We start from the raw sequence: 21,435 nt of genomic DNA, 5'->3' as shown, positions 1-21,435 counted from the left end.
TACAGGATGCAAATGGTGAATGCATAAAAAGTGAAACAACAAGTCAACGTTTTCACTCTTTCTCTCTCTTTAAAATCAATCAATAAATATTAAAAAAAAGGTTAAATGGTTGAGATTTTCCCCTCCAAGGGAAAACAAGTAACAATGTCCCTTAGATTTATTTTCCTTTGATAAGTAGAGTTGGAGATAAACTACTTACTTATGCCTAAAATAGAAAACGGACTCAGGATATACATAAAAAGCACAAATAAGCTTGGCCAGTGTTGCTCAGTGGTTGAGTGTTGAACATGAACCAGGTCACTATTCAATTCCTGGTCAGGGCACATGCCCTGGAGGCAGCCTATGGATGATTCTCTCTCATCATTGATGTTTCTCTCTTTCTTTCTCTCTCTATCCCTCCCTCTCCCTATCCATTCTTTTCTCTGAAATCAATTAAAACATATTTTTTAAAAAGCACAAACAAAATTGGGTGATATTTTCTTTTAAAAATAATTAAAAAAATCATCCTATATTTAAAGTGTATGCTGTAAGTAAGTATAGAAAAACAGATAACTATATTATAAATAAAATAATCTAATTTAATCTTAAATTCATAATGCTGAAAGCAATTTATCCCTATCATCCTGAAAATAGAAATGAACAATTTTACTGCTATCACAATAATTCTCTACATAACAAGAAATTTGAAAACTATACAATAAATGGTTGGCTTTTGAGACATAATGTACATAAACAAATTAATACACATTTTGTTGAGTAGGTTATTAGTATTTTTATTTTTAAACATTTGAGTTTATTGGATTTAATGTTATTGTGGCTGGATCAATATGTCTAAACTAGAGGCCTGATGCACAAAATCCGTGCAAGGGGTTTGGACCTCACAGCCCTGGCTTCATCTGGAAGATCATCAGGATGGTTGTTCCACTGTTTGGCCTTTTGGTTGATTTGTATATTACACTTTTATTATTATAGATCAGACCTGACAACAAGTTTAAATTGTTAAATAATGAATGAGTTCAATTAATCATGGTCAGCTTCAAATTCTATAAGCAGAGGGAACATGGAAGGAATACATCTCTTTATGAAGTAGTTTTCACAAACAATAGTCAAACAGACTCATTGAATTTTTCATTCTTGTCCAATTCTAATGCATAGTTCTATTGTACTAGGAATACGTTTGTGGCTAAAACAACAGAAGCTCACATTTTCAGATATGTAAACAGAATTTTTATCTTCTACCACTGTTGGGACATGCCACTCTTATGTCACACACAGGAAGTTTGTAATAAATATTTGGTTACAAATGATTGAAAAAAACTAAGAGGGGCTCTACCTGTTATGAAAACGCTGGTGAGAGAGAAGGAAGGAAATTTAGCCATATTTTAAAACAGGCTTGGTATAAATTAGATAAATTTATAATTTCTCAGATTTCTACTTTAAAAAGTCACATGCCAACACCAAAGAAGGTTACTGTTACTCCTATTTGGGTAATAATGTTATATCTGGCTGTGAAAAATTGGTGTCCCTTAAATTAATAGCAGTGGTATTCTTTGTGGCCACGTGTGAGGACTGGTTTCAAAGCTCTCTTCTTCATTCGGTAACTCCCTGGAGCATAATCTCTCAGAAATATGATAAGAATTTAATAATACTCTCTAGAGGTGATGCAATGTGGCTGATTGAGAAGGTCAAGAAAAATTTCATTTGAGGTGACCTTATTGTTTGGTGATCTGGCTTGACATTTTTAGCCCCAAATTGGTTTTTGTAATTAAAGAACATTGTGGCCTTAGTTTTCAAAAAATATTGGATAGGCAATCTAAAAGAAAGTGCTATAATTCAATCTATCACCTGCCCAATCAAGACCCTGCTTGAGAAGGGGCACAGAATTTTCATGCTAAGTGAGTGCACAAGCCCAACTATTATAGATGATGATATTTTATATGAGAATGTCTGTAAGTAACTCCAACTTCCTTTAGGTCTAAACTAAATGTGGAATGTCTGTAAGTAACTCCAACTTCCTTTAGGTCTAAACTAAAATTACCATGGTAATGTGACCTATATAAATTGTTAGAACAAAACGGGTCCATCACTTTTAAGGGGGCATTCAGTTAAAATTTTGATTGGCTTTACAAATAAAAGAAGGAAAGGTGGAGAAATAACAAACATACTCTAGGACATATGTATTCTAATGCTCTTTCTCATTACTTGGTAACATTCTAACAAAGGGACAAGAAGAATGGCAAGAAGGGATTGTAAGAAAACATGTGTGCATGCTGCTTAGAAAGAAATGGATGAGACTGCAAGATTGAAGACGTTACCCATGGTTTTATTAGACCAAAAGGGTTGATGCTCTATGGTGCATTAAAAAAAAAAAGGGGAAGGGTAGGAACATGCAATGAACTGAATATTTGTGGCTCTGAATTCAAATGTTGGGAACAATGTGACAGTATTGGAAGGGCCTTTGGGAGGTAATTAAGTCATGAGGGTGAAGTCCTCATTAGTGAGAAAAGACTAGAGAGCTCCCTTTTTCTTTCTCTCTACCTCCCATGTGAGGTCACACTGAGAAGGTGGCCTTGAGCACATGAGGAAGAGTGTCCTCACCAGACACGCACATGTGCTAGCACCTTGATCTTAAACTTCCTGGCCTCCAGAACTGAGAAATAAATGTTTGCTGTGTCGGCCTTCCAGTCTATGCTATTTTTTTCTTTGCAGCACCCATAGCACCCTGAACTCACTAAGACAGGAAATAACAGGGTTTGTATTTGTACCGACTGTCTTTAAAGATACTGCCTCTGGTGAGTAATCATCCCTTGTATGTAGACATTGTGTGTGTGTGTGTGTGTGTGTGTGTGTATGTGTGTGTGTGTGTGTGTGTCTGTTTTACAATGCTAGCCTAAGACTATATGATTTTAGTTGTTGGGTGGAAAATGCTATTTGGACCACACTGCAAGGAAGGTAACTAGCAAACACTGAAGGCAAGCTGAAATGTCCTATGAACCGTGAAAGCCATGATAGAGGCCAGACGCAGAACTTGAAGCACAGCCATCACTCAGAGGACTTACCACCGTGAAGTTCCGTCCTGCTTCACGCACATGGATTACCATCCTCAGGACACTGACTGAATTCAGGTTTTTCCCAACCCCTGTGATGGTGCTCCCGCCACTGGCAAAGGAAAACAGACAAACAGCAACGCTGAGAGGGTTTCCCTACCAAGTGTTTGGAGAGAGTTCAGTTAAATCACATGCAGTGACTGTAAGCTGCTCCCAAAGCCTAAGTCCAGCGGAAATTCAGTGGTAAGCATTCTTTGGAAACAACTTGTTTACCTTGAAAATACTTTTAAAATTCACATTTCATAAAGTGAAGAAAATGCATTTGCCTTTTTATTCACCAAATATGCAAAATAATTTTTTCTCTCTCTGAAAATAAACAACAAAAAACAAAGAAGCGTGAACTTAATTATTGTTACTGTGCTGAATTAATGGAAACGAGGCAGACTGAAGTGGGTCGAATGAGATGTTGACTCAAAGAGACTCTAGTATAGGAAAAAGCTGTATGCAAAGCAGGCAGGAGAACTTACACTGACGAATGGGGGAAATAGTGATGATTCCACTTTTGAGCACTAAGATTAGTGCAGAATTGACATGTACATAATATAAGTACATAAAAAGTACATTTTACTGAGATCTATTAAAAAATGTAACAGAATAGGACAAAATGTTCCTTGGCATGAGCTAGCATTAACAGTCAAACTGTATTCAGGACAAGAATGTAGTTTTCACTCCTGAATTGGAAAGGCAGCTTTCAAAAGGAATCCAAAGAAAAAAACCACAATTCCTCTTGACTACTCGATAGCCAAATCATTCTGATGTCCCTTCCTTTTTTTTTTTTTTTTTTTTTTTTTTTAATATGTTTTTATTGGCTCCAGAGAGAGGGAAAGAGAGAGAGAAACATCAGTGATGAGAGAGATTCATCGATCGGCTGCCTCCTGCACATCCCCTATTGGGAATCAAGCCCTCAACCAGGAAATGAACTGTGACCTCCTGGTTCGTGGGTCGACATTCAACCACTGAGCAACACCGGCTAGGCTTATGTTCCTTAGTATTATACCCATCAGAAAATTTTCTTACCTAACAAAAGATTTTGTTGGGTGAATTTTATAGACAATGGGATCTTCCTGGTAACTGAAGCTGTCAATCTCTTTGTTGGCCAGGTCAATTTTCAACTTAATAGGAAACTCAGTTGGAGAGTTTTGGGCTGGGGTATAACATTCCAGAATGGTCTCTGACACTCTGTATAAAACACATATACACACACACAAAATGAAGAAAACAAACTTTAGCTATTAAAGATAAACACATTGGAAAATTATATCCATAAATCAAAAGGATATCACTCAATGACTCCTAAATAGGAATTTCCTGATGTGATCTAGATAAAAGATCTTTCTAATGTAGGCTGTTTATATTTGACTAGATTCCAAATTTAGTCTTGTTTGAGCAAGCCTAAACTTCAAAATTTTAGGATTTTAACTAATTATTAAGGTATCCTTTTCGGTAGTTGGTATTTGATTACTTCAACCCTAAGAAGCAAAAATATAACTTCTCTCCGACCCAAACTCCCCCATGTTTCTCACTTCCCTCCAAAGTGAGTCTAATTGTAAATCTTGATGGGGACATTTATTGTATTTTATTGTCAATTATTAGAATCTCACAATTCATAGCAAAGCTAGGATACTAAGATAAAACAGGAGAGAGCATGAATAGAAAACTTAAAAGTGGAATTAAATAATAAAGGAAGGATATAAAACTGAGTGAAAGGGAGTAGATGGAGTTGAGAAGGAAGGAGTTTTATCAGCAAGAGAGTGAATGATAAGTATCTTAGATTTTTCCCATAAAATAATTTCCCCCCCTAAATTGTTAGATGTAGATATTAATCCCTACATGACCGATGCAACAAAAACCAGATTTACCACACCTTTTTAAAGTACAGGTTTTTCCACCAATTGAAACGTGTCTAGAATTCCCACTGTTAAGGTATTTTCCAGTTAAAGTAAGTAAAGTGCCACCAGTCTTAGGACCATAACTTGGGGAAATACTTGTTATTATAGGATCCTGATGAGAGATAAGAAGAAAAAAGCAATGTAACTTGTTAGTTTTATAACTCTAAGAAGATTAACAATTAAATATCCTACTTCATGCTAAAAGTAATAAACTTACCACGTAAGCAAATGTACTGTATTGCACTGTCCCTCGACCATTTGAAATAATTATGGACATATTGAAATGCTCATTCATTGCAGGACCAACTGTGCATTTTAACCTGGGAAAAAATAACCCCGAAAAGTTTAATATGTTACATGTCCAAAGGAGGCATTTTCTGGTTTGGCGGTTTCATATGAAAGGACATGAATGTGTGAGCTGACTACTCTGATTAGCAAGCAGAGTAGTCAGCTCACACATTTGTTAAACCTTATCAAGGCAGAATTCACAAATTTGTTCATAAAGAAATCTAAGTCTCAGCCTATAAAACTGTAGGCAACATGTTTGGCATACTTAACAAATATTATTTCAATAGCATAACAATGGCTAATGATAAATAGGCCAAATCTCTTCATTGAAGAGTGCCAACAGGTACAGTTCTGTGATTACATGTGTTTATTTAAATCACTTAAAACATGATAAAACTGTGATAGATTTTCCATATGATTATTATTATTATTTTTTTAAAATATATTTTATTGATTTTTTACAAAGAGGAAGGGAGAGGGTTAGAAAGTTAGAAACATCGATGAGAGAGAAACATCGACCATCTGCCTTCTGCACACCCCCTACTGGGGATGTGCCTGCAACCAAGGTGCATTCCCTGACTGGAATCAAACTTGGGACCTTTCAGTCCGAAGGCCAATACTCTATCCACTGAGCCAAACCAGTTTTGGCCATAGGATTATTTTTGAATAATCCTATAGCCCTGAAAAATTATAAATATAATTTGTTTTATTAAATAAGTTTTAAAGAAGAGAATGAATTGTTTCACTTTTACAGGCCCTAATTTATAATGCATTGAGTAAGAATTTACAAGGTGAATTTCCAGAATTATTTTGTTAGGTCATTAAGCTAAATAACTATGACATTAATGGATATTTCAGTCTCAGTGAAATGAATAGATTTAGACCTTTATGTAATCCTTAAAGGCCTTCTATTAGGTATAAAATAACCACTTGATAGACGAGGTTTCAAGCATAAATTGTACATTTTTGGTTGTTACTGTACAATAACTGAAAATGTCTGAATTCTCGTACATTATGCGATTCAGATATCGTTGAAGGTACGTGTAGAAGAGAACAAGCATAGGCCCTGGACAGGAATGCTGACCTTGAAGGCCTATAAGTCACCTCTCACCATTTGAATGATCTTTCTCAGTTTCAGGAATCACCTTTGTGAAATAGGAATGATATTGCTATCTCCCAGGATTTGGAAATGGCTAAATGAGATACACTCTTACATTACAATCCCAATAAATGTCAGCTGAATGTAAATTTAAACTCATCAAAAGGAGTCTCAAAATGTGATTCAGCTATCCTACCACTGATGTTATAAAGTAAATTTAGAAGAGAGGGTGCATATTGAGCTATTTACTGTTTTTTTTTTTTTTTTTTTATAGAAAGAGACATTGGATACTGAATTTGAAAACTTTAAAGATGGAGTGAATCCAGCCAACCAGTGCTTTCAAATCCACCCAGACAATTTCTGAAGAGTTGTTACAAAACCGGCTGAAAACTCCCAAACACTGGATTCTTCTTTTTTTCATCTAGATACTGTCAATTTTCTCCCTCCTTAATTCTGACAGTAAATAAGATAAACAAAACAACAATAATAACAAACACATCCAAAAGGGATGTGATAGACCAAGACTCTTAAGAGATGAAATTTTTAGGGGCATTTTCTTTACAGGCATTCATTCAAAAACAAACCGTTTTCCAACCACACCCTAGCAAAGTATTTTAAGAACCTTACATATTGGTTGTACTCTCACTTAGGGCCAAGGTACAGCTCTCATTTCCAAGGAGAATCCTGGTTTTCTTCACATCAAATTTACTGTTCTTCCTGAATCCGAAGTCCCAGCCACAGATGGTCAGCGTGGTCCCTCCTTCCAGAGGCGCACTAGTTGGGAACACCTGCAAGGACAACATAGAAATTAAAACCCCCATATGAGTGGAAAACAAAATATGTTTGCTCAGATGGTCTGAAATTCTTGCATTTTCCCACTACCTAAAATATTTAATGTTAATTAAAGAAATAATGGTCAGCCAGGCTGGCATGGCTCAGTGGCTGAGTGTCGACCTATGAACTGGGAGGTCACAGTTCGATTCTCAGGCGGAGCTCATGCCGGGTTATGGGCTGGGTCCCCTTTGGAGGGTGTGCAGGAGGTGGCTGATCGGTGATGATTCTCTCTCATCATTCATGTTTCTGTCTCTCTCTCCCCCTCCCTTCCTCTCTGAAATCAATAAAAGTATATTTAACAGAACAATGGTTGGTCACAAATGTCAGAGTATCTGAACATTATAACCATCTGAGATGCTGCTCTGGTTGGTGTGGCTCAGTTGGTTGGAGCTTCATCCCATGCACAAAAAAGGTGGCAGCTTTGATTCCCTGTCAGGGAATCAAATGTAAACTTGGAACCTATGTGATCTTATTAAGCAATATCACCCAATAAACGATTAAGAGAGATTTTTCTGATTCATATAACACACACACACACACACCTAGGGCACATACCTAGGGCAGCCGATCAATGTTTCTCCTCTCTCTCTCTCTCTCTCTCTCTCTCTCTCTCCTTCCTCCTCTCCTCCTCTCCTCCTCTCCTCCCTCCTCTCTCTTTCTCCTTCTCCTCTCTCTCTCTCTCTCTCTCTCTCTCTCTCTCTCTCTCTCTCTCTCTCTCTCTCTTCTTTCTTCCTCTCTCTCTTCTTTCTTCCTCTCCCTCTCCCTCTTCCTCTCCCTCCCCCTCTCTCTCAAATGTATGGAAACATGTCCTCAGGTGAGGATTAAAGAAACCCCCAAAACAAACAAACAAACAACAAATGCACATGTTGTTTTCAGGCAATCCAAAGAGGGGACAGGGAGCAGACTCAGCCTGGGTGGGATGAAGGCCTTCTGGGAGAATCTGAAATGAATTCCCTTCTAGGAAACCTCGGGGCTAAAGACGACATACTTTGGACCCAGACTCTTATGCTTGGCTCTCTGATTATTACTCCTTCAGGGGCCTCCATGGAACTGCTCAAAAGACCTTCATGCGCCCTAGAAGCCAAGCCTTGGTCTGTGTGTGATGTTCTGGTTGCTATGATATTCCTTACCCAGGGGAGAAAGGCGCCCAGTAAAAATACCTCTTTGGATATGCAGTGCTTCCAGTTGCATTCAGCAGCTTTCATAATATCAAACCCATGGATGGTATTCAATACATATCTGCCATTTATTTATAAATCATCCACTATGAGCCAGGTAGCAATGTATGAATAAGTGAATCTATTCCTTTTACTGTTAACTCACATTTATTATTGATTTGCAACTTCTCTATTTATGCTAGTTGGTTAGTGGATACACTCAGCCTTTAAAAAATGATGTAATATTTAACACATTCAATATATTATTTGTATTAGGAAGAGATGAAAACAGAACTGGAGAGAGCCCCAGATGTGATCAGCATTGTAGTACTATTTCTGATGGTCTCTCTTGGCATTATTCTACATCTCATTGCAAGGACTGTTCCTGCCCCATTGTCCAATGTTAAATAAGTAATAGGTTCATTTTATTCTTGGAGGTGTGTGAAAAGTAAAGTTGAATTCATTCATAAATACATTTAACCACATGACCCAGCTATTCCTCCTCTGGGTACCTACCTGAAAAACTCTAAAATATTTATTTCCAAAGATTGTGCACCCCTATGTTCACTGCAGTGGCCGAGACATGGAGACAATCCAAGTGTTCTTTGATCAAGGACTGGGTAAAGAAGATGTGGTACATGTGTGGGTGAACACTACTCAGCCGTAAGAAAAGATGAAATGCTGCCATTTGCAACAACAAGGACACACCTTGAGAATATTATGCTAAGTGAAACAAGTCAGTCAAAGCTAAGAACCATATGATTTTACTCATATGTGGGATATGAAACTGAAACTCATAGACACAGACAACAGTATGGTGGTTACCAGAGAGAGGGGGTGGGGAGGTTATTAAAGGGTAAAGTGGGCCAAATATATGGTGAGGAAAAATGATTTGACTTCGGATGGTGGGCAAACAATGCCATATACAGATCGCATACCACAGAAATGTAAACTTGGAACCTATGTGATCTTATTAAGCAATATCACCCAATAAACGATTAAGAGAGATTTTTCTGATTCATATAACACACACACACACACACACACACACACCAAAAAAAACACACACAAAAAAACCCTCTGGTGACTATAATATAAGATAGCATTAGGCTCTTAGGAAGTCTATAAGATAATGGTTCTTAGACTAAAAGGATTAAAACAAAAACACATTTCCAAGTTAAAAATAAGCCTCTCCTCAGCAGTTTTGTGACAATTGAGAAAGGAAATGCTCTTTTGGGGGGTCATATTGTAAATTGTGCTGGAAAGTACAATAGTGGGAAAACAGCACCACTACAGAGACAACTCAGAACGGTGTTTGTTTAAGGCCCGTGAGTGGAAATCTGAAAGCGATTCTTCACCGTTTACAAGGGCTTTTAGCAGAACGCAAATCTGCAAAGGTTCCTATCCTTCCCACACAAGAATTACAAACCAAATTCTCTACTTACCTTGTTTACTAACCCCCTTTAACATTTCAGCTTAATGCCTTTAGGATAGCTATTTTACCCAGTAAGTCCATTGCATAGTTGTGCCTTCCTTGAAAACTTAACTTGTCAGTGTCCAGCCAAATGAGAACTGCTAGGCGAAAGCTACGCTATCTGTTTATTATTACGTTAGAAATCCAGCAGGAGAGACTAAGACACCTAACCCTCCGGGACTTTCCTCAGCCCCAGGCGGCCACACAGCTGCTGCTCCCTCTTAATGAGGCCTCCCCATAAAAAACAGCTGCCACGGCTGGGTCCCCCCTTTCTATGTAAAAACTGAAGCCTGTCACTCTCCATACATCATGACTTCCTCTATAAGGCAACGGGGGTGGGTGATGATTTGAGAAAAACCACCGAGGGGTGCAATGGAATTGGACATGATAGAAACTTGGCTAGACAGGATTTGAAAGAGCAGCTCTCCTGAGCTCTCCTCTCCAGGCTGAACTACTAGAGGGGCCATCCGAGGATTTCCCCTAGCTCCTGGTGTAATGTTCATGCTTCCAGGGGAAAGGAAGGAAGCAGGACTGGGCTACCCACCCCTGGGCAGAACCAACAATGGGTTGGCAGACTCCGAGTTCTCCTGAAGGGCACAGAGGCTCTGTGGGGAGGAAATGAGTGTCCAGCATACAGCCACGGGGGCCGGGTCTCCCACCTGTCTGAACAGGGGAAAAGCAGCTACACAAGGAGCTAGCCTCCTCTCCCAAGTGAAAATGATTCAAATGGTCACGCTTTCGAAACCCACCAAGATAAGACAGGAGAGAGCTAGAAACAATAATAAAAAAAACCCTTGGAAAATTAAAATTTGCCATGTATTAGTAATGTAAGATAGAACAATAAGGGATACCAGCTGAGGGGCATCTAGAAAAACAACCACAACAAACTTTGGAAAGTTATACACCGTCTCTTCAGAAGGAAAAAAGTCACAAAGATATTGATGGCGGGGTATTGACTGCGTGACCCCTTCCCCCGTAAGATATTGCTGCTGCTTCTTATCTGAGTCTTCTGATCAATTAATAAACTGTTTTATTGTTTCACTGGGATTGGAGTCAATCCTACAAGCGGTGACAATTTTATCCTAACAAATTCAGAATATACTGGATATGTCAGAATAGACTTCCTTTTCTAAAGCGCGTCTCATGGCTCTTTAAGTACAAGACCAGACAAAAGGTTAGAAACACAATAATGGGCTTTTGAGTCCGAAATCTGTCCATGTGGAACTGCCAAGGATTTCAGCCGCTGAACATCATGTACCTTGAAAAGCAAGTTAATTTACATTTATTGGGAAGTGAAATCCTATACATTAGCTGGGTTTTGTGCCTCTAGAATTTAAGACAGATAAGAAAAAGATGAATAATCTGTCTTATTTTTGTTGCAGTAAGAATGTTGGATGTCACGCTCTGGGGCAGCATGAAATCTCCCTAACAGCTATGAACCGAGAAGGATTTATGAGCTCAGCTGCCCTCCTCCCCTCCTAACCATGCAGCTGGAGCCGCGCTGACTCACGCCGAGGCGGAATTGCCAGCCAGAGTGTTGGAAAAGGAAAGGTGAGGAGGTAGCCTCATCCATGAGGAGAGATTTTTCTGGTTCCAGAAAATTCTAAAATGTTTCCTGTTTTTAACCATTTTAATATGGCTTTCATGATGAATAAAAGGAAGCACATTGGGCAAAATTAAGTGTTTTACATGTACAGGATTTCAACCTGCTCTTTATAACAGCAGTGTGGCTATTTTTGAAATAAAATTGTTATGATTTAACTGTGTGGGCGCTTAAACACACACACCACACACACATACACACACATACACACACACCCCACTGCTGATATCTCTTTCATGGAATAGTTGAGCTTAGTTTTCTAGTGTCTCAAATTGCCAAGGCTGTGTGTTTTTAAAAAGTATAAAGTATGAAGTTACATGTACTTTTAAAAGAACATTAAAGAACAACAAAAAAAGCATACATAAATACTACAGTATAGATAGTTTTGTTTTTTTTTCTCTCTCACTATCTTCTAGTTTATTCTCTGACTGGTGAGGCTAAGTCTTATTAATTGTGTCACACCCAACAGGAAGTAATTTGGTTTAAACCTTAGTCACCCCATACAAACCGTGTCCCAAACCATAACTAAATGAAAACAGCCACGCACTGGGGGGCAGCTCCAGTTCTGACTTGCGCTCTTTGTTTACTTGGGCTTGAACCAGGCAACTGAGACCTTTACCTTGAGTCTTTCACAAGGACCACTTACTAAAGTCCAACTGTTCTTCCCACAGCAGAGAGTGTACACACCGGGTCCTCTCCGGGGAAGTGTTTTCAAGCAAAACGTGTTTGGATCAGGACATTTTAAAAGAGTGCCAGGGAGATTTTCAAAGCACCAGATATATACTTAAGAAACTAAGGCAGCCGAGAAGATGGCAGCTACAAGGCCATGGCTGAGGTCCACCGCTAGAAGCTAAATCCTCTAGCAGGAGGCACTTTTATCTCTTGCGAGACTCTATCTCCCCAGTGGCTAAAACCGTGCCTGCTGTGTAGTGTGTAGTATGCATTCAAATATTTCTGGAGTAAATTAAAGAATGAAATGGTCCGCACTTAGATTTGACTAAGGTCAGCAGCCGCACATTGATGGCTCTTCCAGGACCCGCGGGCAGATGCACAGCCACCCCTGGGAGGTTACCATCTGCTCGCCCTGGGAAGTGACCTCTCATCTCACCTGGGATGAGACAAGGCCCCATCTCTGGAGTCAGACAGGAAGGAACCTGTCCTGTCCGCCTCAGAATGGCCGTGCTCTCTAGCTGGCGCGGCTCGGTGGAGGGTTGCGGGTTATGCCGTGAGCAGAGCTCTGTGCGGTAGAGGCTCATATCTAGGCACCTGGCAGATAAAGGAGGTGGTGAGGACTCTGAGAATGGGGGAGTCAGGAGGCAATGGGCCCCCGTGTGAGGAAACGAGGAACTGATTTACATGGCATCAAGGGAGAGCAACCGCCCAGGGAGAAAACCTAGCAGTGAGTGTGAGGCAGGCGCTCAGGTGCAGGACTCTGGGGGGTGGGGTTGGGGTTGGGGTTTGGGAGGGTTGGGGCACCCTGAAGAAAAAACACGGGGGGGTGTGTGGCTGGGGGTGCCCAGTTTGCTCACTGAGCTGGGAGACATCAGCCCAGATGGTGCCTGGGCTGATGTCTCCCAGCTCAGTGAGCAAACTGGGTTTTCGAATTCCTTTTCATTGGTGGGATCTGTGTGTACCAAAAAGCATAAGGATAGCTGCCGGAGATTCCTACCTCATAGACGGTGGGATGACAGAGGTCTTGGGTCCATGTGCCAGCGGCGCATTCCTCCGATCGCGCACATCTGTCGTGGCACCAGCCACACTGCACAAAGGGCGGGGCCGAGAGGCACTGGCTGCAGGACTGGAAGTGCTCACAGCCCAGGCCGTCCAGCGGGATCTTGGTGATCTGCAGAGAAAAGCGACAGACAGAGCTTCCAGAAAGCGTGCTGGTTTGTTCAATGAAAACGAATATACACATAATTTTACAGAGCCTGCTAGAGATAACACCTACGTGTGCAAATCACGTAATAATGATTGCGTGATGAGAGTAACAGAAATCAAATTCTTTTCTTCCCTCTCCTGCAGGCATGTATGTGATAGAAGCTACCATTATGTCCAGTGAACACCAACACTGCCATGCGATGCTAGAGGTTCTACTTAGCAGAGACATTTCGCTCTGTGTGAGATAATTCTTAAAGTAACAAGAGCATAATTAAGCATCTGGAAAGCACACTTGAGCCCCCAGGAAATTCTAACTACGTTTACATATCATTCCGGCATCAAGAGGCACCTCCTCCTCTCAGAGAAAACGGGTTATTGTTTGGCAGAAAATTCCAATATGCATTTTAGGATCCATCTGCCTGTACTGGAGTTCTTACCTTGAGACTGTCATACCAATTCAGTCTGTTTGTTTTTCTCATTGAGAAATATGGGAGAAAAGGAAAAGTATATATTATGAAGAGGATCTCCCTTAGCTGCTGTCTTCCCTAAAATAGAAATTTAACTTGATTTCAGAAGATCCCTGAAGTACTCAAGAAGGGAATCCAAGACAAAGAGAGAAGTCAGAAAGGCCCTCCTGACACTGGCAATAGATACCCACTCAGGAAGGACGGCACCCCTGGCGCCCCCGTGTGGGAACAGGGCTTACCTTCTTCCCGGTGACAACCAGTGTGTAGCCATTTTGGTTTAAGGGGTCCTTGACAATCATTTCTGGAGACATGGGGTGGGAATCCAGGAGAAAATTCACATGAGGTGTTGACGATCCCGATCGAGAAACTACAACCTGAGAAACAAAACAGAAAACACCTTTATTCCAAGAAACTCAGTTTAAATATAAGTGGAAAATGTGAATGATCACGGTAATGATAGATCTGGAGAGCTTGCGGGTGTTTAAACTAAAGGGCCAATGGTTTATCTCATTGTAAATCCAATATGACATCTAATTTTCATCTGAACCCCCAAGACACGTTTCCTAGGACCTTTTAATGGTTTCAAGGGAAGGTGACTCCTAATCAGCCAGCACGTGCAGACAAATCCTCATGATGGAACTGGAGGAGCCCAAACTCTCCCCTGATCAGAAGACCTCACTTATGCTATGGGATTTCTGGATTATTTTATTAACTTTTAAAATCTCTATTGTTGAGAATATTACAAATGTCTCCCTTTTTTCCTCCCACCGCCTCCCTCCACCCAGTTCCTACCCTGCCCCAGGCCTTCACCACCCTATTTTCTGTATTCAGAGGTAATGCATATATACATATAAGATCTTTGGTTAATCTCCTCGCACCCCCACTCCCCTCTTTCTTTCTTCTTCTTTTTTTTAATATATTTTATTGATTTTGTATAGAGAGGAGGGGAGAGAGATAGAGAGTTAGAAACATCGATGAGAGAGAGTCATCAATCAGCTGCCTCTTGCACACCCCCTACTGGGGATATGCCCGCAACCAAGGTACATACCCTTAACCGGAATTGAACCCGGGACCCTTCAGTCCCCAAGCAGATGCTCTATCCATTGAGCCAAACCGGTTTCGGCCCCACTCCCCTCTTTCCTCTGAGATTCCTCTGATCCTATTTTATTCACAATTAGATTTCTTGTACATTTATTTTGATTTTTAGATTGATAGATGTGTATTTATTGCCATTTTATTGTTCACATTTTTTATTCCCTTCTCCTCTTTCTCTTCCTCCTCCTCCTCCTCCTCCTCCTCCTCCTCCTCCTCCTCTTCCTCCTCCTCCTCTTCTCCTTCTTCCTCTTCTTAAAGAATACCCTTCAATATTTCATATAATACTAGTTTTGTGGTGATAAACTCCTTTAGTTTTTTGTTTTGTTTTGTTTTGGTGTGTGAAGCTCTTTTTTGGTCTATTAATAAGCCATATAAATAGACCTTTTGAGGTCAAAATAGGCCCTTAACTACTTTGAAATGATGTGCTGTCATTTTTATAAATTACTAGAGGCCAGGTGCACAGATTTGTGCACTGGTGGGGCCCCTTGGCTTCCCCTGTGGGGATTGGGCTGAAACTCTGATATCCCCTAAAGGATCCCAGATTGTAAGAGAGTGCCAGACTGAGGGACCCCACTGGTGCACAATCGGGGCCAGGGAGGAACCGTGGGGGGTCTCCATGGCATGTCTGGCTGGTCTCGCTCAGTCCCATTCAGCTGGGCCCTAAGAGCAAGCTAACCTACTGGTTGGAGCATCTGCCCCGGATGGTCAGTGTGCATCATAGCTACTGGTCAAATGATTGAACAAATGGTTGGACACATAGCATATTAGGCTTTTATTATGTAGGACTAGTGGCCCAGTGCACAAATTCATGCGCATTGAAAGGGAATTAATTAGAAGAAATATTTTAATATTGCTATTCGCCCTTTCTCTATAATAGAAGTGTCAACCAAATTCATAATCAATAATGGCATATCAAAAAGCACATGTGAGACTGGCACCAGCGAGAGCTTTATATGTATCATGCATGTGAGTGTCAATTTAGCATATATATATATATGCTTAATTAGACCTGCTTTCTGATTTAGCTAAACTTTTTCCAGCCCAGTGAAGCATCCCAACTTCTCTTTCAGGTAATTGTCAGAAACACAGCAGTAAATATCAACATGAAGCAGATTATTATTGTAGATCAAGCAGGGAGAACAAAGGGTAAAATATTTAACTGCAGCAGTGTTTGACTATATTCTGTGTAGTGAGAAAACCTAAAGTCATTTTTAAGGTCCATCATTTCTTACTTCTTTTCAGTTGAGTCAAGTTTCTAAGCTTTCTAAATCTCAATTTTTCCAGCTAATAAAAAGAAAATAGAATTCTGCTGAGTCTCCTCGCTACCTACTCCAAGACTTCTGTGAGGATCAAATGAGATGAGGCACGGGAAAACGCTTTACAGACCTTTGGTTAAAGTGTAAAATGTTTACAGCAAGTTGTGTTCCTGTGCTGAAGAAACTGCAAGGAGGCCAGTCACTAGGGAGAGGAAGCTGAGTGTTGCTACGTGATGTCATTACCTGGCACCCACAGCCATAAGCTGGGCTGTGGACCACATTTTGTGCCATGGGTTCTTGATAGTGTTGGCTGCAATTTGGTGGGCTGTTGCTCTGGGGTGGTGGTGGGGCCTGTGTCCCACTTGGAGGAATTGTTGCTTTGTGGACTTGGAGGAGCCTGTGTCCCACTTGGAGGAATTGTTGCTTTGTGGACTTGGAGGGGCCTGTGTCCCACTTGGAGGAATTGTTGCTTTGTCCACAGTGCCATTTGTGCACATCGTGGCAGCTCCTGTGTCAAGCATCTGCCCCCTGGTGGTCAGTACGCAGCATAGCAATTGATTGAATGGTCAAACGAATGGTTGGATACTTAGCATATTAGGCTTTTATTATACAGGTTTGTTCCACCATATGTTATTAATTGGATTATAAATAAAGTTCTGCTTCTTAGCCTAGTTTTATAATAAGGCCTGATGGTTTTAACAATGCCTTGGAAATGAAGTTATCAAAACTGATGTTATTCCTGCTTTCAGGTATTTCTAATTTGGAATGCTTCTCAGCTACATAATGTTCTTCTGCCCTGTTGCTATAACCAGTAATAATGAAGTCCAGGGGTAAAATCAGGATGACTATCTGAGATGAACACCCAGACTTAGAGGTGCTCAGAGAGACTTTCATTCTTATATAAGGTGCAGGAGGCTGAGCACAGCTCTGAGCTTAAAAATGACTGTGAGGGAATAAGTAGACCTGTGTAATACTTTAAACAAACAAAAGAAAAGAAATAAAAAACTGACTGTGACATTACCTAACATCTCAAATACTACCCTTTTAGGTTACATTGAAAATGTGAACAAGTATGGGCATTTTTGAGACTAGCATTAGTTAAATGACTACCCCTTCTACCTCTGTTTTCTCATCTTTAATACTGGAATGAAAATTGCAGGAGTAAACACCTGCTTAGTACCTAACACACATATACAACGTATAAATGTTCTGAAGAACTAGTAGTAAATTATTTTCTTCAACACAATGAAGGACTCAAGTAGCCTGAAAAAATTTGGTAAGATTCCCAAAGTGCCCAATTTGCTCCCAGAGAGTGGACTGTAGATAGTGAAACTAACCAAGCTCTCACAGAGCCATAAAAGTTAAACATTATGACATTTCCCCCCTAAGGTAAGTTCCACCCCAAACACTCAATACTTTCAAAACACCTCCATTAAGCAGGGTGGTGATATTTGCACAGAAGTTAAATGACGGATCAAAGGTCGTTTCATCAGGATAGGAAAGGATGGAAAGTATTTTTATTAATAAATTCAGAGCCAAATAGGTATTTGTGACGTTTGCAGTTAAAGTAAAAAGTAGTTTAATTACCAATCCTACCTCCCTCTGGGAGCTGGTTACAAGCAGACTATCTGGACACTAGACTTCAAAAGCTTTTATCCCAAATTATACAGATTTCAGTTATCCAATTTTCCAATCTTAACTCACCACCTCTTACTTTTCCTACCCCTTACCCCATTTTTTCATAATTTTTTCATAATTGTTGCCAATTACTTCAAACTGAAAAGATAAAAAATAAACAAAACACTTTCCCATAACAAGTCAAAAACAAAACAAAGTATCAGTTTTTCTTATTACCCTGATTCTGTTCTTTGCCTCATTCTGTGCTTTCCACTTCACTGAAAATTATTCATCCCCAAAAACCTTCCTATGAATATTTGGATTCTGTGTCTGACTCTCTTGTATCTTCCATTTTATTCAGACCTGCTCAATAATGACCACATCCTTTACCCATTTTTCTAATATCTTATTGCTCTTTAAATATCATTTTGCGTGTTTATAATAAGCAACCTCTTCCAAATATTCATCCAAATATTCATTTCTCAGAAAGGATTAACCTTTCTCTCTGTTTTCCTAAAGAAGCTCTTTGCACCTCTGGAACTTGAGTAGATTGATTCAATTAAGACTTTTGTCCAGAGAGCACCATATATTGTATGTGGTATTCTCCTAATAGGTAACAGCCAGGCATTCTGCTGAGTGCATTAAATGGATATATATGTGTGTGTGTGTGTATATATATATATATATATATATATATATATATATATATATTTCACAATAATCCTACAGGGTAGGTACAATTACTTTCCATAAAGAAAATACAATGACAACAACGAAAGAAAATACAACAGATATTTTTAGCTGGAAAGCACGAGTCAGGTTTACAAGGAGCTCTAGGTAATGCTTAAATCCGTGTGCTTGACCTCTCCTTAAACACTTAACCAATACACTCCTGGAGCACCAGAGTAAACACCAATAAAAAGCTTCAACTCCAAGCTCCTAAAAGCCACTCATGAGTCAAAGCATTAAAACAAATTTCACAACCTATTTGCCTTGCTAAATGCTCCTTGTTTCAGTAACTTTGGCTGTACAAGGAAGTGTGCCTAAGGAGAAAGAGTCCACATATAAAAAGATGGCACAGGGGAAACTCGACCAGCACAGCTGGTGAGCTCTGCTTTTGATCATCAGTTTGGATGAGTGTGGCTTCATACAGAAAATGGGATGAACCCGAGCAGACAGGAAGAGTGGGTGGAAAGGTGAGATGACGGTTCGGAATTTTGAGCAGAGGTCATATCACAGACGCAAATACCTTTTTAGTTGATCATTAGCCCTTTCTCTGCAGGGATATCTAAAGCACAAAGAATGCTTTTCTATAATTCCACACTTTCACTCATCGCCCAAATTCTAAATAACTGAGTAACCACTTTAACTCTCAAAATACCCCCGAACCAATGTTTGCAAAATTAGGAGTTCCCTTTGGTTGTCAGAGAGATGTTTTTAGGGACAAAACGAAATGTAGCATCTAAATTTATTCCTTATGAGAAATCACTGGCAATCTTAGGATAATTCATATGAAATAGAAGGCTGGAAGTTATCTTTTGAGTTGCTACTGGGTTGACAATTAATCTTTAGTGTTTAGGTCTCAAAACCTTTTTCTTTAATGCTCTTGAAAATATAAGCCTAATACATTTGGAGTAGGGAGGAATTTACTTAATTGTTGTGGCTGTGACCTCAAATTATCTGGGACAGAACTTTGTGGCAAGTTCCCAAAATTCATAAGCCCGAGCAAAGTAATTTGTTGGGGGAAAACAAGTTCTTTAAAGGGTAGGTAAAGAGCTTCTTTTGGACTCATACTGTCAGTCTCCATCAGGATACGATGAACCAAGAGATCCATTACCGACAAAATAATTAATTAATTAAGAAATGATTTTAAAAAAAGACTGTTAATCCAAAAGAAAACAAAAGACCACTGTATGGTAAATGGTAACGAGGGCCCCCATCCCATGCTCCAACTCCCCCTCCTACCCTGTGGTCCATATAGTGAAGGCCGTCAGTAAGGGGACTGCGAGACCTTGGTAGCCTGGCCAGCTTCTCAGTAAAACAAAATACAACATCGCTCAAGATGTGAAAGCATGCACTCTAATTCAAGACCCAGACTTGACAAACAAGTTCACACTCATCCTTCCTGTTTGTTTCTGCAATTTTTGTACCTCAATCCTATATCTTATTTTGACTTTCTAGATAATAGTCTCTCTCTCTCTCTCTCTCTCTCTCTCTCTCTCTCTCTCTCTCTCTCTCTCTCTCTCTCTCTCCTTGCCGGAAGGTATTTTTCCATTTCTTTTTAGACAGGGTGGAATGGAGAGGGAGAAACAGAGAAACATCGATGTGAAAGAGATATTTCAATGGGTTGCCTCCCGAACATGCCCTAACTAGGCTAGGGATTGAGCCTGCAATCCAGGTACATGCCCTTGACCTGAATCGAACCCCAGGCCTTCAGTCCGAGGACTAACCCTCTATCCACTGAGCTAAATTAGCTAGGGCTCAATCTACTCTCTTAAGATATCTTCTCAGTGATGGATGCCTTTGATCATTTGTTTTCTTTTTTGAGACTTCTGTTTTCCTTTCATTGTTTTTGGAGCAATATTCAACACCCAGACATGGATTTATTATAATTTTGTACAATTGTAAGTTCTGTTTTTTTGTTTTGTTTTAGTAATTTGTGAGCATTACTTAAATCATACAGTTGTTAGCTTTTTTTGAAGGTCTTATTTTGCTTAGCAGAATATTTTTAAGGTTCACTCATGTTGTTGCTAATGGCAGTATTTCATCCTTTCTTATGGCTGAGTAGTATTCCATAGTATATATTATCATATATATCTTCTTTATCCAGTCTCTATTGAAGAACACTTTGGTGTTATCCATGTATTAGCCACTGTGAATAATGCTGCAATGAACATATGAACATTTATTTGCATATATTTTTGCAAATAAATGTTTAAAAAATTTTCAGGTAGATACCCAGAAGAGGTATGGCTGGGTCATGTGGTAATTCCATTTTTAGTTTTTTCAGGAAACAGCATATTGTTTTCCATAGTGGCTGTACCAGTTTACATTTCCAACAGCAGTGAATGAGGGTTCCTTTTCCTCCACAACCTCTCCAACACTTGTTATTACCTGTCTTGTTGATAATGGCCAGTCTAACAGGAGTAAGGAGGTATCTCATTGCAGTTTTGATTTGCATTTCCCTAAAAGCTAGTGAACATGAATATCTTTTCATATATCTGATGGCCATGTGTACATCTTCTTGGGAGAGGTGACTGTACAGATCCTCTATCCATTTTTTTTTAACAGGGTTGTGTATTTGGTAATGAGTTATATGAATTCTTTATATATTTTGGATATTAACCCCTGTCTGAGCTGTTGTTTGCAAATAACATTCCCAATTTGGTTGGTGGCCTTTTGGTTTTATTGTTGGTTTCTTTTGCTGTACAGAAGCATTTTAGTTTGATACAATACCATTCATTTATTTTTGCCTTTACTTCACTTGCCTTTGGGGTCAAATTCATAAAATGCTCTGTAAAACCAAGGCCCATAACTTTGGTACCCGTGTTTAATCTGGATTTTCAACGCCTGGCTTCTCATGCTTCCTGCTTCTGACCTATTGCAGTGGACTGCTTGTGTCCCTCCAAAGTTCATATGTTGAAACCCTAACCCACATACGATGGTTTTAG

The 21,435-nt window shown here is 39.7% G+C and overlaps 1 protein-coding gene across 2 annotated transcripts in view; it reads right to left on the bottom strand.

Moving 5' to 3' along the window:
• Window positions 1-21,435, bottom strand: part of MET (MET proto-oncogene, receptor tyrosine kinase) — a 132,618-nt gene that overhangs the window by 37,323 nt on the left and 73,860 nt on the right. For both annotated transcript variants that reach the window (XM_036424977.2, XM_045576185.1), the window contains exons 4-10: window positions 14,036-14,170; window positions 13,121-13,294; window positions 7,011-7,171; window positions 5,214-5,316; window positions 4,972-5,108; window positions 4,125-4,286; window positions 3,060-3,159 (exon numbers count right to left, since the gene is read on the bottom strand). In XM_036424977.2, coding sequence (XP_036280870.1) covers window positions 3,060-3,159; window positions 4,125-4,286; window positions 4,972-5,108; window positions 5,214-5,316; window positions 7,011-7,171; window positions 13,121-13,294; window positions 14,036-14,170 — 972 coding nt within the window. The remainder of the gene's footprint in view (window positions 1-3,059; window positions 3,160-4,124; window positions 4,287-4,971; window positions 5,109-5,213; window positions 5,317-7,010; window positions 7,172-13,120; window positions 13,295-14,035; window positions 14,171-21,435) is intronic.

Source organism: Pipistrellus kuhlii, unplaced genomic scaffold, assembly GCF_014108245.1.
Source record: "Pipistrellus kuhlii isolate mPipKuh1 unplaced genomic scaffold, mPipKuh1.p scaffold_m20_p_10, whole genome shotgun sequence".
NCBI lineage: Eukaryota > Metazoa > Chordata > Mammalia > Chiroptera > Vespertilionidae > Pipistrellus > Pipistrellus kuhlii.
This window is presented reverse-complemented; position numbering and strand designations above follow the sequence as displayed.